General features: G+C 43.1%; 1 protein-coding gene across 6 annotated transcripts in view; it reads right to left on the reverse strand.

Moving 5' to 3' along the window:
- Nucleotides 1-9,665, reverse strand: part of ESRP1 (epithelial splicing regulatory protein 1) — a 65,096-nt gene extending 55,431 nt beyond the window's left edge. For 5 of the 6 annotated variants that reach the window (XM_049633128.1, XM_049633130.1, XM_049633129.1 and 2 more), the window contains exons 1-4: nucleotides 9,306-9,556; nucleotides 8,664-8,792; nucleotides 7,293-7,406; nucleotides 4,143-4,257 (exon numbers count right to left, since the gene is read on the reverse strand). In XM_049633128.1, the coding sequence (XP_049489085.1) occupies nucleotides 4,143-4,257; nucleotides 7,293-7,406; nucleotides 8,664-8,792; nucleotides 9,306-9,437 (490 nt within the window). In that variant the 5' untranslated portion in view covers nucleotides 9,438-9,556. Of the gene's footprint in view, nucleotides 1-4,142; nucleotides 4,258-7,292; nucleotides 7,407-8,663; nucleotides 8,793-9,305 lie in introns of all 6 variants that reach the window. The other variant, XM_049633132.1, reaches the window with a different exon arrangement.
- Nucleotides 9,666-15,923: the final 6,258 nt, after the last annotated feature.

Below are 15,923 nucleotides of genomic sequence, written 5' to 3' on the forward strand. Positions count from 1 at the left end.
AGTTTTCCCAGCTGTAAAAAGGGGGCGACACTCCCCCACTGGTTATGAGGCTGCTGGAGGCACATACAGTAAGCACTTAACTCACAAGTGCTCACTGCTCTCCTTACAAGGCCAGACTTCATTAAAAAGTTCTTGCCAAAGGCTAAGTACAATAAACAAAATGGAAGAGGTCTTGATTAATGAAAATAAATTAGTTCATGAACAACAAAGCAAAGAAAAAATAGGTTAAGAAACCAAGAGGAAGTAATTCCATCCACCACTGGGGGGAAAATAGGGTTCTTTTTTTTAAATGGATAAAAGAAGTCATTTATACAAATAGTCCCATAATCGAAAGGTCTTTTCCACAGGAGAAAACTGTTTCCAAAAAAATCTAAGATAATTTCTTCCAAAAATAAAAAATAAAAATTGAGGCCTCAATCCCTATTTCACACCCTCACCACCTCACCTGATTAAATAAAAAGCTTACAAAATGCTACCCATCGTTCATCTGCTAAATGAGGTCTTCTTGTCTGCTGAGACTGCATAATTTAAAAAGCAGGTAACAAAACTGCAACTTGAAGAACTCAGAGAGACCCAACAACTAACACCAGAAGTGGTCTCAGAACCAACACAAAGACAAAAGAGGGAAATAAGCACTAAAATAAGGATGAGAACCGCACTCAAGAAATTCCTAAACCCTTTCTTTTATCAAAGTGGTCATACTTTTTCATTTACATAGCTCCTAGTGGTTTACAAAGCTTTCATTTGGGAATACCTGAGATCAAAGTAAAGCTTGGAGAAGGTAAGTAACTTTCCCAGGAAAGTAAAGCTACATATTCTCTTACTTGTTCCTTTCCAAGGGTTGGCAAGAGCCTCTCCCTCCCTTGCTGGTTTACCTGGTCCAACAGGTATTCATTCCCTCAGGAGCAAATGACTCTCCATCTACTTGGCAAAACCATCAAGGATGTGTAATGACCATCTTTAGGTTTCCAAATTCAGTGTCATTTCCATATTAGAAAGGGAAATATTTAGTGAACTGAAAGAACTCTTTGGTCCAGACATTGTAGAAATCCTATGCATAGATAAGGACAAGTAGATAGTCATATTTGGTATGATTGTTTGTGTTTTTTAGTTTATTTATTTGAGAGAGAGAGCATGAGCAGTGCAAGGGCAAAGAGAAAGAGAGAGAAACCCAAGCAGGCTCTGATGTGGGGCTCAACTCACGAACCATGAGATCATGACCTGAATCAAAATCAAGAGTCAATGCTTAACCAACGGAGCTACCCAGAAGCCCCATTATGACTTTTTGAGCTGGGAACTTTGGTGGTCTAGTCAAGGAAATAATGATTCCTCTGAATAGGAGTCATAAAATAACTCGTCACAGCTGCAATGTAAAATAAAAACCACTGTTAGGAAAGCTTAAGATTTCTTATCCATTAAGTGGGGAAAAAATATGCAGATAAAACATTAATAAGAACATTTAAGATTAAAATCAATTTTCTGATTGGTAATAAAACTATAAATCTAAGACTTTTCCAATGTAAGCCCAAAGGAAGTAGGATATAATTAAGCTATTTAAGAAACAGAAAATAGTGGGGTGCCTGGGTGACTCAGTTGGTTGAGCTGACTCTTTGTTTTGGCTCAGGTCATGATCTCACGACTTATGGGATCGAGCCCAGCATCAGGCTCTGTGCTGACAGTGTGGAGCCTACTTGGGATTCTCTCTCTCCCTCTTTCTCTGCTTCTCCCCTGCTCATGCACTTGAACATACTCTCTCTCAAAATAAATAAACTTAAAAAAAGAAAAAAAGAAAATACCTTAGTTTTTCCAATGAATGCATTACTAAAGGGCCATGAGATCATACTCCAAGTGTGATATGTCTGAAATGGAGTCCAAGTTTGCTTTATGCACAATTTCTTTGTTTACTATAGTCAAATATTTCTGATTTTCATCTTCATGGCACTTGAAAAAGAACCACCAACAATAGTTTTAGAGCTAGGATTAACATGAATGACAAGAAAACAACAATAATTGTCATAGCATCCTATATCTATTTACTTAAATGTCAGATAATTCAGGGGTGCCTGAGTGGCTCAGTTGGTTGAGCATCCAACTTCGGCCCAGGTCATGATCTTCAGGTTGGTGGGTTCGAGCCCCACATAGGGCTCTGTGCTAACAGCTCAGAGCCTAGAGCCAGGTTTGGATTCTGTGTTTCCCTCTCTCTCTCTCTCTCTCTCTCTCTCTCTGTCCCTCCCCTGCTCATGCTCTCTCTCTCTAATATAAAAACGAAAAAAAATTTAATGTCAGATAATTCAATTTTATTTTATAAAGTACTATATACCAGTGCAAAGCAGAGAGCAAGTAAAAAGTCCAGATCACCACAATGAAAATGCTTACTAATAGCCCCAAATTTTATACACGTGAAGGTCACAAGAAGCCAAGGAGGAAAAAACAAAAAACAAAAACAAAAAAAAGGATGAACTTTTAATAAATTTTCCCTGAACTGTCAACACACTGAGAAAAACCAAAAAACCCAAATATAAGCATCTCTTGCTTGTAGCTGTGGAAATTTTTACTACCATGTGACCTATAATCACTAGGGGAAGATTTTCTTTGCTAAAAGAGGATACTGAATTGTCAAGGATAAACAATTCTTAATATACTGCCTTTTCTACTCAAATTGTCTTTTTCTAAATTAAGATAACTTTATTAGACTTTCCCTCCATCTATTGATTTTTTGGATCTCTTTTTGTCTACCTTAGACTTCCCAAACTCCAAAACTGTGAGCAAATAAAATTTCTGTTGTTTAAGCCACATAGCCTATATAGTATTTGTCATGGTAGCCCTAGCAGGCTAATACAGCATTCAAACCAACAAAACAATCAGTAAGAATTTTTCTGGTGTCCAAACCTTTTAATTCTTATAAAAGTTCCCTCAAAATGAGCTTACTACATCCATCTCCCAGCACTACTAGGGACGCTAAAGCAAATTTCCAGCTAACTACTTCCAGAAAAAAGGTAGACATAATGGGTTTGACCTGCTTACAAGGGGTTAAGAAAAACATGCAAACATTTTCCAATCAGGAAAGGAAATTCTGAAATAAAACAAGAATCAGGCTTTGGCTCCTAAAAAGTGAGAAAGTTTAAGAATAAACATCTATGACCCACAGGTTCCTGAAAGAACTTAAATGCAATTTTAAGTTTGTTCTCATAGTGGCTTTGGGTAAGTTGCCCAACCCTTCTATTACTCAATTTCACATCTGATGTTAGCACATGACTGCTTATTAGTTAGCACTTTTAAAACTTACTGGATGGAAGATGACGAGTCAGTCATTCATGACTACAAGATTTGTGATTATAAAATTTACTTTTAGGATACATATTGCATCAAATATGCTATTTTGGTAATGAAAGGATTTTGGGGTAAAGTCCCCACCTCATTGTACCATCTCAAAAGAGGACTCATTATAATCACCATATGTATTTGAGAAACCCAAGGAGGGTTAAAAGAAATACCAATGAAACGTTTGTAAAGAGCATATATTCCGCTATTTAAAAAAATGCATATCCATTTGAAAGGTGTCAAAATAAGCCCTAAAACAAAGATAATCAAGAATAAGTGGCCTTGGAATCCGTTATCAAAGAAGGTAGTCTTCACATTCTTCATCAACCAAAAAACCAAAAACACTCCCATGTGAAATGGAAATCTATTTTAGATATGTTCAACTCACAAAAATCCAACTCTAAATCCATCACACTAAATCAGTATTTAAATTAATTAAATCATAACTTTGAGGGACGCCTGGGTGACTCAGCTGGTTGAGCATCAGGGTCTTGATTTCAGCTCAGGTCATGATCCCAGGGTCATGGGATCGAGCCCTGTATCAGGCTCCGTGCATAAGAATAAGATTCTTATTCTCTCTTTCCCTCTGCCCCTCTCCCCTGCTCGTGCAGGCGCTCTCTCTAAAATAAAAAAAATAAGCATAAAAGCTACTTTGAAAGATGCCTATAACTGTACTATTAGTTCTTCCTAGCACAGTAGACAAATTTTGGACAGGTCAATTTCATTCATACACTAACAAAAGGATTTTAAAGTTTCCTGAATTGCCATTTTATCTGGAGCTACCTTTTCAAAGGATTCTTGGGTAATCACTTAAAGGATACACTCTGTCATTGCTGCAACATCCAGTTTATCAATATCAGGTGAACCAGGGCAACACTTCTTGAATTCTTTTCGAAGATCAAAAAAGGAATAGAAGCATTCAGGCAATAATACATTCTGAGGAAGGACAAGGTAGACACTGTTAACTCAATGAATTTAATGTTTCTCTAATAATTAGGAACCTAAGAATGGCATGGAGTATATTTTACCAAAATTAATTTTTAAAATTAAATATAAGAGTGACTATTTTCTAGTACTGTATTATATCCTATATACAAGTGTCATGGAAAAAAATTATCTTATTTTAAGGCAATAGATTACATTTGTGTTCCATTACACATTCCATTCAAAACACTTCTGAAGCTATATTTGGGCTGTCATACATTTTCTAATTGATAAAATTACACTCTTTTCAGCCATAATCATTTCATACAGTCTATATTTTCAGGCAGCAACATTAGCCCTCTCAGTTCTCATAAAGATGCTTATATTTACAGTGTCTACCCAGATATAGGATTCAGTTACAAAACATAGTTAAATACTAGGCTCATATAACACTCATATTTTTATACTAAAATCAGAGCAAGATAGTAAATTCCTGATTACCTAAAAAGCATGATTTTGTGCCAAATTATAGTCCCACATTAGTTTTGTGACCAATATTCTAGCTATACCTGAGAACTCAAATTAGACTCAAAAACAAACAAACAAAAAAAGAGATCACAAATCTCAAGGGTAAAGAAGAAATGGTTACCTACTGTTCTTAGCTACTAGTACTACTCTCGTACTTATTAAGCAAGTTCAACTGTCTGGGCAAATATTGTACTAATGCATTTTTGTTTCCCTTTGTAGGAAAAAACCCCATCAAATAACTGTCAAAGATGAATTTTTTAAAACTGAATTTAGATTTTTCTTACAATTTCAAAATAGTTTCTGCTGATTTACTGGGAATTTCTACCTACTTATACATTAGAAAGTCAAGGAAATAAAGACTTAATGTTTGCAACCATAACATTTATACAATGTCTCTTTCTATTCAGATTTCCTCATTGGATCTATCAGATGTACACCTGCTCATTAAATTAAATAATTAAATATAATTATTTAATTAAAATAGATGTCTGGCAGGGCACCTGGCTGATTCAGTTGGTAGAGCCTACAACTCGATCTCGAGATTGTGAGTTCAAGCCCCATGTTGGGTGGAGAGATTCACAAAAAAATAAATAAAATCTTTAAAAAAATGAAATAGATATCATTGTACCATGGTCAGAGTTTTCAAAACAGTTACTTAAAAAAATGGTGAAACCTTCAGGATTATCTACAAAAATGTTCATTTAAAACCTGTTGATAACTCACATTTTACAATAAAAGATTTTAAATAGCTGTATCCACTTAAAAATACTTAACATTTAATTCCTACAAAAGATATTGATGTTATACTAATTATAAAATAGGCTAAAAAGTGTGTGTAGTATGAATGCTCCTTATAAAAATGAGGCTTTTCTACAAAAACCTGGAAGAATATTTTCAAATATGTTCATATTAGAGAAAAATAATAATATTGTTTTCTGAATGGCAGGATTATTTTGTTTTACCATTTTCTCTCCCCCTTCCCCCCTGCCATGAATAGAATTCCTTTATGATACTAAATTAGTTTCTGGTTTTAGGATACTAAGTTGGTTCAGGTTTCTTTATGAAAATCCTAATAGAAGTGATTCAGGAAAATGTCTCAATTGTTCTCTGGAGGTTTCCCCACATTTTAAAGCAGCCCATCTAAAATAGCAAAAACAGCTGTTTTCCTCAAGCCAAATAGGGAAAGTATTAAGTTTTATCCCTCTCCAAAAGAATTTGAAAGGGGAAAAAAAAATCCTCATATATCTATTTCTGGATCAAGGGGATAGCAACTGGTCTAACATTTAATTAACAAAAAACACTCCCCGTGGCCACCCCTTTAGCCAAGTTATTACAAAAGTTGCTATAAGAGGAGTGATTTTCTCAACCTTTAAGATCTAGGAACTTGAGTTTCTCCCTTGAATTTTTGAAATTGTCATCATATATTTAACTCCTTTCTTTCCATTTCCCTAGTGAGGTAAAAAGAAAAATCTGTACTGACTAGTCACTATACTTGGGACATCAATTGTCAGTCTGAATCTTTCTTTGAAGACTTGCTTCATCCAGTTTCCTGAAAATACTTCATCTTTTCAAGTTCAGTATTTGCCTACCACAATAAAAAGTTACAGCTCAAACTAATTAAGTTGATAAGATCAACTATATTAGCAATGATTGGCTACATTGGGGCTGCCCTCTGCTGTCTCCATTTCCCCACAGCCCCTCAGTATTCTTCCCAGAGAGGAGTCACATTTTTACAGTAAGATTATGTTTTTTTCACTCCATACCCTTTTCTATGTCAGAAAGACCAGCAAAGGTAAAAGATGAAGGCTGACCCTACTGTTATGATACAGTATTTAATTAGTTTTGAATATTTACTTTAAGTCAAAGTGCAGTATGCTATAATTAATGTTTCACTAGTTATATGACTAGGTCTTTACACAGTACAAAGCTCTTTAATGAAATTAGTTACGATTAACAAGGTTTAATTAAACTATTTTTCTTTGCTCCTTCCTTTCTAGCATTTTCTACAGAAGGGAATATTACAATGTCTTAAAATTTAAAAGTAAATGTTCTCTCCTGCCTACCTGCTGTTACTTTACATGTCAAAATTCAGCTAATATGCTTAGAAAAGGGGGAATGTCAACCATCTCAAAAACAACATAAAACAAAAAGAGAAACTTTTGTTAAGTCACCAGAAGGTATCTATAAAATTACTGCAATCTCAAAGATCTCTATTAAAGGGTCATGATTTTTTTGTGGTAAAATATACATAACACAATATTTACCATTTTAACATTCAATAATATACACAACACAATATTTACAGTTCAGTGGCATTAACTACATTTCACACTGTTGTGAAACCATTACCACTATTCCTCTGTTATCTTCTCAAACTGAAATTCTGCCAGGAAACAATGACTCCCGACACACATCTTTTTAAAATGGAGAAACTTGGATAAACCATGGGGGGAAAAAAAAAGCCTCCAGTCACCCCCAAAGGAAGGTCCAATCATTCTCCGAGAAGCCAGCACTCTTACCTTCTTGGAAGCCTCGGGATGCAAGATTTGCCTGACATGAAGCTGCCCGTCAGTACACAGACAGAAGGAAGTTCCAACCCCAATATTCAGTTCATTGCTTACTGACTGGTTAAACTGTAAACAAGACACAGGGATGCAACTTAAGCAGGATTTACAAACTCCGGCAAAGTGGCCCCACGTGTTGGTAACCAACGAAAACCATGCTGCCATAAAAGAGGACACCAGTGCTGGGGCAACATTAGAAAGAAAGGCTCCGTTCCCACAAGCTATCTAGAATCCTTTGGATTGGCAAGCTTTCCAATCAAGCCACAGTTCACCCGCAGGAGAATTTAGTATAGACATTCTCCCTTCAGTGCCCCCGTCTACTTTTGCGCTAAATCCACATTCAAGACTTTTAAGTCGGGTCTCGTTTCATCAGCAGGTTGCCTTCAGATTACATCATTCCCTGGTGTTATTTTATGTTCGGATGTTTCAAGATTAAGAAAGATGCCAGTTTCTGATAAGCAAAGGTGGTTAATGGGTATACAGACCTCTGGGAAGTCTGGCAACACTTTCCCTGGAACACAATCCCAAATGATAACTTTCCCCTATTAATTCGCACCTCGTGTCCTGGCGCACAGGCCAAGAGAGCACCGGACACGCACCTGTGCACAGGTGTTTAGCGCCCCGCCCTATCCCTGATCCAGTACCCGTCAGAACCAGGAAGCAGCAGGTTTTTAGGTCACCACAATTCTGTTAAGGGGGTTCCACCAGTTTCACAGTGACCCAACGATCAGCCCTACGTCTTCGGGTCTGCAAGCCCTCCCCAGCTAGGATCAAAGCCACTGAAGAAGTAATAAGGGAACCCAAACCGTGCCTTTAGGAGTTCAGAAGCTTGAAGCCAAGCAGGCACCCTCAGCTTCCCACTGAACTGGGGCCGTCTCTGGCACGCCTCGCGGGGCCCACCCGCTCATCTACACTACAGCGCCCTCTGTCCTAGCGTTGAGCCACACACCCAAAGCCCCGCAGAGGACAGGCGCGTCGGGCGTCTGGGCCTCGGGATGGGGGCGCTAGGATTCAACCTCTGCTCCTCATTCAATTGGTAAAACCCGACTGCTCCTGAAGCCCCAGGAAAGACTCGAAAACTAGCGAGTTTGGGCCCACGACGCTAGGGGCTGGGAGGCTTGGAGGAGCAGCGACCTCCTCCCAAGAGGTCCACCTCGGCCTCCAAGGCCGGGTTTCCACCCACGCGGTTGGGCGTCTTGCCACTCTGCCCCGGGGATGTGCGTGCACCGGCCGGCGAGGGCGTGGGACCTGGTGTGGCTGGGCTGCCTTGCGGGGGACGCCGGGGTGGCCTGGATAAAGGTGGACCGCGCGGCCCAAGGCTGTCACCTGTCGAAGGGCTTGGTCCAGCTGCGGCGCGGAGGACAGGCTTTCCGCGTCGATCTTCGTTTCTTCTTTACAATCCTCCGTCAGCTCCAACTGATCCGGTCTAACTAGCACTTCATGCAACTGTCCCACCTCCAGGGCGGAAAGAAACTGGGGTCAGTTTCCCCCTTTCTCAATTTGGAAGCCTCCATATTCACCCTCCTTCCTCGCTCCCCTGCTGGGGCGGCCAGCGCGGCTGCAGGGGTCTGGCCACAGAATCAAAGCTCACTCGTCGCGAGCGGCTCCGGTGGCAGAGAGGTCGGCACGGCCCTGCCTCCGGCCCCACCCCCACCCGGATCAGGTCGGAAAGGCCCAGAAGTGGGAACCCGAGCCCCAAGGATCTCACCCCGGCTCCGCGGGGCGTCCCCCGACGGGCAGAGAACCTGGCTCGGCTGCGCCCGGCCGCTCCACCTGAGCCAGATTTCAGATTACTGAAACGGTTCCCAGGCCGTTGGCCAACAAGTTTGGTTTTACTCTGGATTCTGTAGGCCTCGGGTCCAGCCTCATAAGTGGCTAAACGAGAGCACTTGTTTACCGACTCTCCAAACTTCTACAATAAACTTCTTGCCCCACTCCTATCAATTGGACAGAAATCTGGAGGAATACCTTCTTGTTGGCCAGATCCACGACTTTCCATAACAGCAGGATCAGCTCCTTCTCATCCGAGCCCAGCTTGGCCCCGGTGGCCCCAGCAGTGATCCCAAAAAGCACCACCAAGTAATCCGGAGACGCCGTCATGACGATAGGTGGGGAGGGGGAGAGGGGGGTCGGGAGGCGGTGAGGCGGGGTGGAAGTGAGAACGAGAAAACCCGTGCTAAAACCTCTTCCAAGAGAAAAAGAAGAAAGAGCGCCCGCCCCCCCCCTCCTCGCCGCCGCCGGTGCAAAAGGCGGTAACCAACCACCCTAGCCCACACCTGGTCGGTGCTCCACACCCTGCGCAGGAAGGGGGTGGGAAGGAGGGCGCAGGAGGCCTGCCCTTTTTGTATTCAATTGCCCGTGCGTCTATGCAAAAAGCCAGGAGCTGGGCTGCACCCCGGGTGGAGCGCGCAATGGCTGAAAGCTTTTCTGTTTTGGGATGTGGCTCTACCTGCCCGCCCCTTCCCCCTCCCCCACGTGGTGCAGGTAAGAGACACCTGGCGGCGCCGGTCCATTGGCTCCTTCAAACTACGACGTGGCAGCGGTGGGGGTGGAGGCCGCCTGGGGAAAGGGGAGGAGGGGGCGGGAGACAATGGCTGGATGAATGGAGACAGGAGGGCGAGAAGGAAGGAGGGGGAGACGTGAGGGGCGGGGAAGAGACGGTTGCCACCCGAAGGGTAGCCGAGGCCAGACGGGAAAAGGGTGAGGGGTGAAGGGCGCGGAGGGGTGGGCCGGAGTCGCTTGTGGGGGTCACCCCTTTGGAGGTAATCGAGAGGGATGGGGGGCATGGAAAAATGTCGACTGTGGGGGAACTAAGCCGGGGGCTCTAAAGGGTCAAGGGAAAAGGCCTGGCGCAGGGAGGAGAAAAGAGGCCAGAGGTGAAGCCTGGGGTGCGGAGCTGCTCAGGGCGCGGCGCCCCAAGAGGGCGAACCGCGGAGGGAGGCACCGGCCAACCATAGCCGGGAAGCGGCAGGGGCAATTGCCAAGCACCGGGAAAGCCGCTCCCGAGCCCTTTAAGCCGCTCACCTTTAAGTTGAAACAGTAGGTGAAACCTTGTGGGCCCTCCCTCTCTCCCGGCCAGAGCCCAGGCCCGAGCTCCTCCAAACCCCGGGACGCTACCCACCTTCTGGAGACACAGCCAGACGCCCGGGGCAGCACACCCAGCCACCAAGTTTCGCCCAAAGGCGCAGACGCTGCGCGCTACGGAGCAGGGAGTCCCCGCGAGGAAATTTAGGCACAATGGACCCCACTTCCTTGTCTCTCTTCTACTTCTTAATTGCCACGTCTTGTTTGGTTCTGGCTGCTAGCTTGAGACTAGAACCTTCTCCATGGCTGGGCCCACAAACTTTGTTTTGCTCTGGGCCCTAAATAAAACATACACACTAATGTTTTCCTAAATCAGGCCAAAGCAAATTTTCCCTCAGTTCCCAGCTCTGACCCCTACGTCCCTCCTCATACCTTTGCCTTTGTACTTATGTGTCGATTTGGCCAACTTTGCGAGCAGTTTCCCTTCTCTAGCTAAGCTAGGTCTGCACAGAGGCTTATGCGCCCACTATCGCCACCCAGACACCAAGTCAGAAGGCAATGTGGTTGGGACCTGTTGACGTGGGAGAGGAAAGAGCCAGAGGTGACGTTTCCTGGAGTTTTATGTTTCCAACTTCTCTATTATTGGAGAACCGAAATCGATCCGAAGTATTACTTAGTTGGGCCCAAGGTATCCAGCCCTTTGTGTTCATGGTGTGAAATCAGGCAAGCATATATATAGTCACTGCCGGAACCCGCTCCGGGTACAGATCTGAGAACCTGTCGGGATGCGTGTCCGGGAAGGCGGGAGAGCGCGCTTTCCCCGCCGCGAGGCAGCGCGGACACAGTGGGGAGCGGCTGAGCGTTCCGGGGGGCAGGGAGGAGGGAGTCTGAGGACCCAGGGCCGCGCCGCTGCGTTTCCCGGCAGGACTGTGCGGGCGGAGGCGCTGCCGCCCGCGGCGCAGGTAGCAGCTCGCGTCCCCAGAGAGCGGGCGGAGGCTGGGGCTAGGTAGCGCTTCACTGGCCCACGAGGGTGCTCGGGGCCATCCTCGTCCGCAGCTCGAGCTCCAGCGGCGAGTGCTTTCAGTTCATGGACCGCAGAGTGCGTGGTGGGGAAGGCGCCCCCCGCGGTTCTCGGCGGGCTCGCCCCTCACCCCCGATCCCCGAGCCGCGCTCCTCGGCCCGCAGGCGCTGCGGGGGCAGGGACTGGGCGCGGAACAAGACAGGGAGGGACCTGGAAAAACCACCCAGATTGCATTGCAGTGGGCGAGGCCGCCGGAGGAGCCGGTTCCCCCGAGCCGCCTCCCCGCGGGGCGTTCTCGATGCGCGGTTCCCAGGTGCTCGGCTCTGCCTGGGCCGGGAGGTGCCGCCTGGAGGGGACGCGGGGCTGGGTGCGTGGCCCCTGCGGGGCGGACCCGAGCGCGAGCCGCAACCGCCCGGAGGCCCAAGGCGGGACGGCGGACTGTGGCTGAGAAAGTGGTTAGAACGGCTCTGAAGTCCTGCTCCGCCTGTCCTCTGTGGCCTCTGGTCTTCGGATTAATCATTTGTATAGCGCGTTTGGATAAACTGGGAACTTTACTATCCGCGCGTTTGTCGGGGATTCCGCGGCGTTATCCATATTCGATTTGAATCACCGAGCTGCCCCTTTTCAGAGCTGGCTTCTTCCTGTTTAAGGAAGTCGGGTCCCTGGGCTCTGATTTTTTTAATTTAAATTTGGACAATTAGGTTACAAGGGCAGGGATTTTGTTTTGTTTTGTTCTCTAATGTATTCCCAGGGTTGGAACAGAGCTGGACACCTACGAGGCACTCAACAAATATTTGTTGAAAGATTTTAATGAGTGACACCCACCCATCTTTGCAGCTCTTGTTTCCTAGAGAGGGCATAGTTCATCATTGCGAAGGTGAAATTCTGAAAATGGTAGTCTACCGGGAATTTAAGTCTCAAGTGTTTAAAAAGAGTAGGTGCTAATTCTTCACCAAACCTAATTTTGTTAAAGACATTAAACTCATAAAATACAGGAATGCCGAGGAAACAAAATCTACGTAATACATTGCAGCTCTGAATACAAATATGTTTTATTGTCTATCCCCACCATCTAGAATAATTCTGGTTTAGTAACAATAAGCAGTAGGAAATGGCTGGAAGGAGCCTTGAATGGCTCATTTACCTGTGATCTTCACTCAAGACCACACCTAAAACTCCCAAAACAAATGAGAATCTGTTTCTTTTGTTTTTGTTTTTTAAAGCAGCAGAGACCCAATTGCAAGACAGGCTACATAACTTGCCAGTATTAAGGGAAGAACAAAGACTGAAGAACTCAGTCTTTAAATTTCAGGTTAAAGAAATTTATGAGACATGACAACTATATGCAACATGGACCCTGGACCTGAAAACTTTTTTTTCCTTAATTTAATAGACATTATTAAGACAATAGGAAAAATTTGAATAAGGGCTATAGATTAAAAAATAGTATTGTATCTGTTAAATTCCTGATTTTTATATTACTGTGGCTTGGCAGGAGAATGTGCTTTGTGTTAGGAAATACCCAGTATTTAGGGATAAAGGGGGATTCATATAAATAATTTTACTCTCAAATGATTGTAAATATACATACAGAAAAGAGAAAATGATAAAGCAAATGTGGCAAAATGATAACATTGGTGAATCTGGGTGAAGGAATTTTTTATACTATCCTTTAACTTTTAAAACTTTTTAAAAAAATTTCGGAGGACTTTTTGCTGCAACTACCATTTGGTGTTTAATAAGGCTCTGATGACTTTCTATGCTAACCTAATCCTTCCTCCTGTAGAAGGAATCCATTTTCTTTGTCTTTTCCTTAGTGAAAGAAGGAAATAAAGGTCATCACATTTTTTGTATAACAATCCTCTTATATACTTTAAGGTTGTTCTTAAAAAATTTTTTTTAATGTTTATTTATTTTTGAGAGACAGAGAAAGCAGGGGAGGGGCAGAGAGAGGGAGACAGAATCTGAAGCAGGCTCCATGCTCTAACCTGTCAGCACAGAGCCCGACACAGGGCTCCAGCCCATGAACCGAACTGTTGAGATTATGACCTGAGCTGAAGTTGAAGTTGGACATTTAACCTACTGAGCCACACAGGCGCCCCAAGTTTGTTCTTAAATAACTTTCCTAGACTGAATTACTCCAAGCTCTTTAAAGCTTTCATTGTGAATCTTACTTTTCTTCTTTTAATTATCTTCATTATACTCCTTGGACCCTTTTCCTTTTATCACTTTTAGAGAGCCGCTCTTGAACTGGACAAAATTCAAACATGTCTACCATGGCCTGACCTTTGACACAGTGGTATCTATATGTCATATTCTTATAACTTGTCATACAATTCCCTTTTTAAGACTACAGTAGCATTACATTTGCTGGCTCCAGTTTTGTTTGAGATCTCTAGATCTTTCTTGGAGTTCTCAGCTGCACATACCTAGTTGTTCTCTTGCATGTGTTAGAAAAGAGACTTCAAAAGTGAATCAAAGTATGGATCTTTGAGCTAACCAATAGATACCACAGCAAAGCTCACCCATCTGAGTTGAAAAATTTATGTACAAGAACTTATCATTGAGCTTAAATGGTGGCAGGGGCACCTGTGTGGCTCAGTCTATTAAGCATCTGACTCTTGATCTCTGCTCAGATCTTGATCTCAGGGTTGTGAGTTTGAGCCCCACATTGGGTTCTATGCTGGGTGTGAAGAACTACTTAAAAAAAAAAAAAAAAAAAAAGAAATGAAAGGTTGGCAGACATGTCCAAAAAATATTGCGGGGGTTCGATCCCTTTATAAATGTTGTGACAGATGAAATGTGTGGAGATGTCAACCAGTGGGCAACAGAACAATATTGGAATGGTGATGATATGAAGAAATAGTATCATGTTAGAGCCTTGGAACAAGTATAAACAATGGGTGTGTTCACTGGAAGAAATCAACTGCTTCTACATGTTCCCTCTCCATAGCACCTGTTTTCCTACGATATAAAAATCAGGTCATGTGCATTTTCATATTGAACCTTTTTGTAAAATAAACTTTTGTAATGGTAAAAAAAAAAAAAAGTGAAACAAATGTTCCTGAATTAGATAATGGTGATGGTTGCACAAACGTGAATATACTAAAAACCACTGGATTGTACACTTGAAAATGAATATTATGGCATATGAATTATATGCGTTTTTAAAATTTATTTTAATTTTTAGAGAGAGAGAATCTCAAGCAGGCTCCATGCTCACTGTGGAGCCAGAAATAGTGCTCGATCTCACTGAACCTGAGATCTCCACCCTGAGATCATGACCTGAGCCAAAACCAAGAGTCAGACATTTAACTGACTATGCCACCCAGACGCCCCTATATCTCAGTTTTTTTAAAAACAAATCAAAGTAAAAGCCTGTGTTCCGAGGCTACCACAAGCCATTGATATTTCCTAGTTATTTGTTTTAGAGACAGTTGTAAAAGATCACATTTTATATTCCATGGACAAATCTGACCTCTCTGAAATAGGGCGGTAAGAGGAAGTGATGGTCAAGATAATTAGATACATTATAATTTTCTGTGAATTACTCTGTGCATCACATATTTAAACAAATTACTGGTCTGAACATTTATTATAGCAACTATTATAGATGGTTTGTATGGAAAAAGTATGGGTTTATTAATTGGCCCTGCCATTTGCTACCTCCTGCCCTTGAATGTGTTCCTTAGCTTCACAAGGATACAGTTTTTCGCCTGTAAAAATTGGGATGATGACAATGTACACTTCATAGTTTAGAGGAAATGTATAAAGAAGTGTCTTCCTTAGGGGTGCCTGGGTGGCTCAGTTGGTTAAGCATCCCACTTCGGTTCAGGTCATGATCTTGAGGCTGATGGGTTTGAGCCCGCATTGGGCTCTGTGGCTGACAGCTCAGAGCCTGCTTCAGATTCTGTGCCTCCCTCTCTCTCTCTGCCCCTCCCCTGCTCTGTCTCTGTCTCTGTCTTTGTCTCTGTCTCTCTCAAAAATAAACATAAAAAAATAATAATAAAATTTAAAAAGAAGTGTCTTCCTTAAAGAAGACAAACATGAGTACCAGGAAGTTACTACTCAAGAGCAATATCCAGGTGGGGAGGGGGTGTCTTCAGACAACCACAAAGGCCTTAACCTTCTGACCCTAGCCTTGAAGGCAGGCTGAAACATTTAAACAAGACTTTACTGACTCCCATGCCGTAGGAAAATACACAGAAAAATTATATGCAGGGAAATTCTCCATGAATCGAGACAAGATGAACCTTCTCCTTGGGAACGACAGATTTAACTTGGCATACAAGGGAATTATGCCACCTAGAGAATTCTTCCCTACTCCTGGCCTCATGCCCTTTGCCCAGAAGCACATCCCTGTCCCTCCCAAAATCCTGTTAGAGAGGGAAGCATAGCAGCAAACCTTATCTTTTAAGTCAAGTTGGGTTGACAGGAGTGGTTGTTTAAATATTTTAAGTTCAACCCAATGTGGGGCTTCAACTTAAAACCCTGAGATCAAGAGTGGCACACTCCATCGACTGAGCCAGCCAGGCACCCCT

The sequence above is a fragment of the Panthera uncia genome, chromosome F2 (genome assembly GCF_023721935.1).
Source record: "Panthera uncia isolate 11264 chromosome F2, Puncia_PCG_1.0, whole genome shotgun sequence".
NCBI lineage: Eukaryota > Metazoa > Chordata > Mammalia > Carnivora > Felidae > Panthera > Panthera uncia.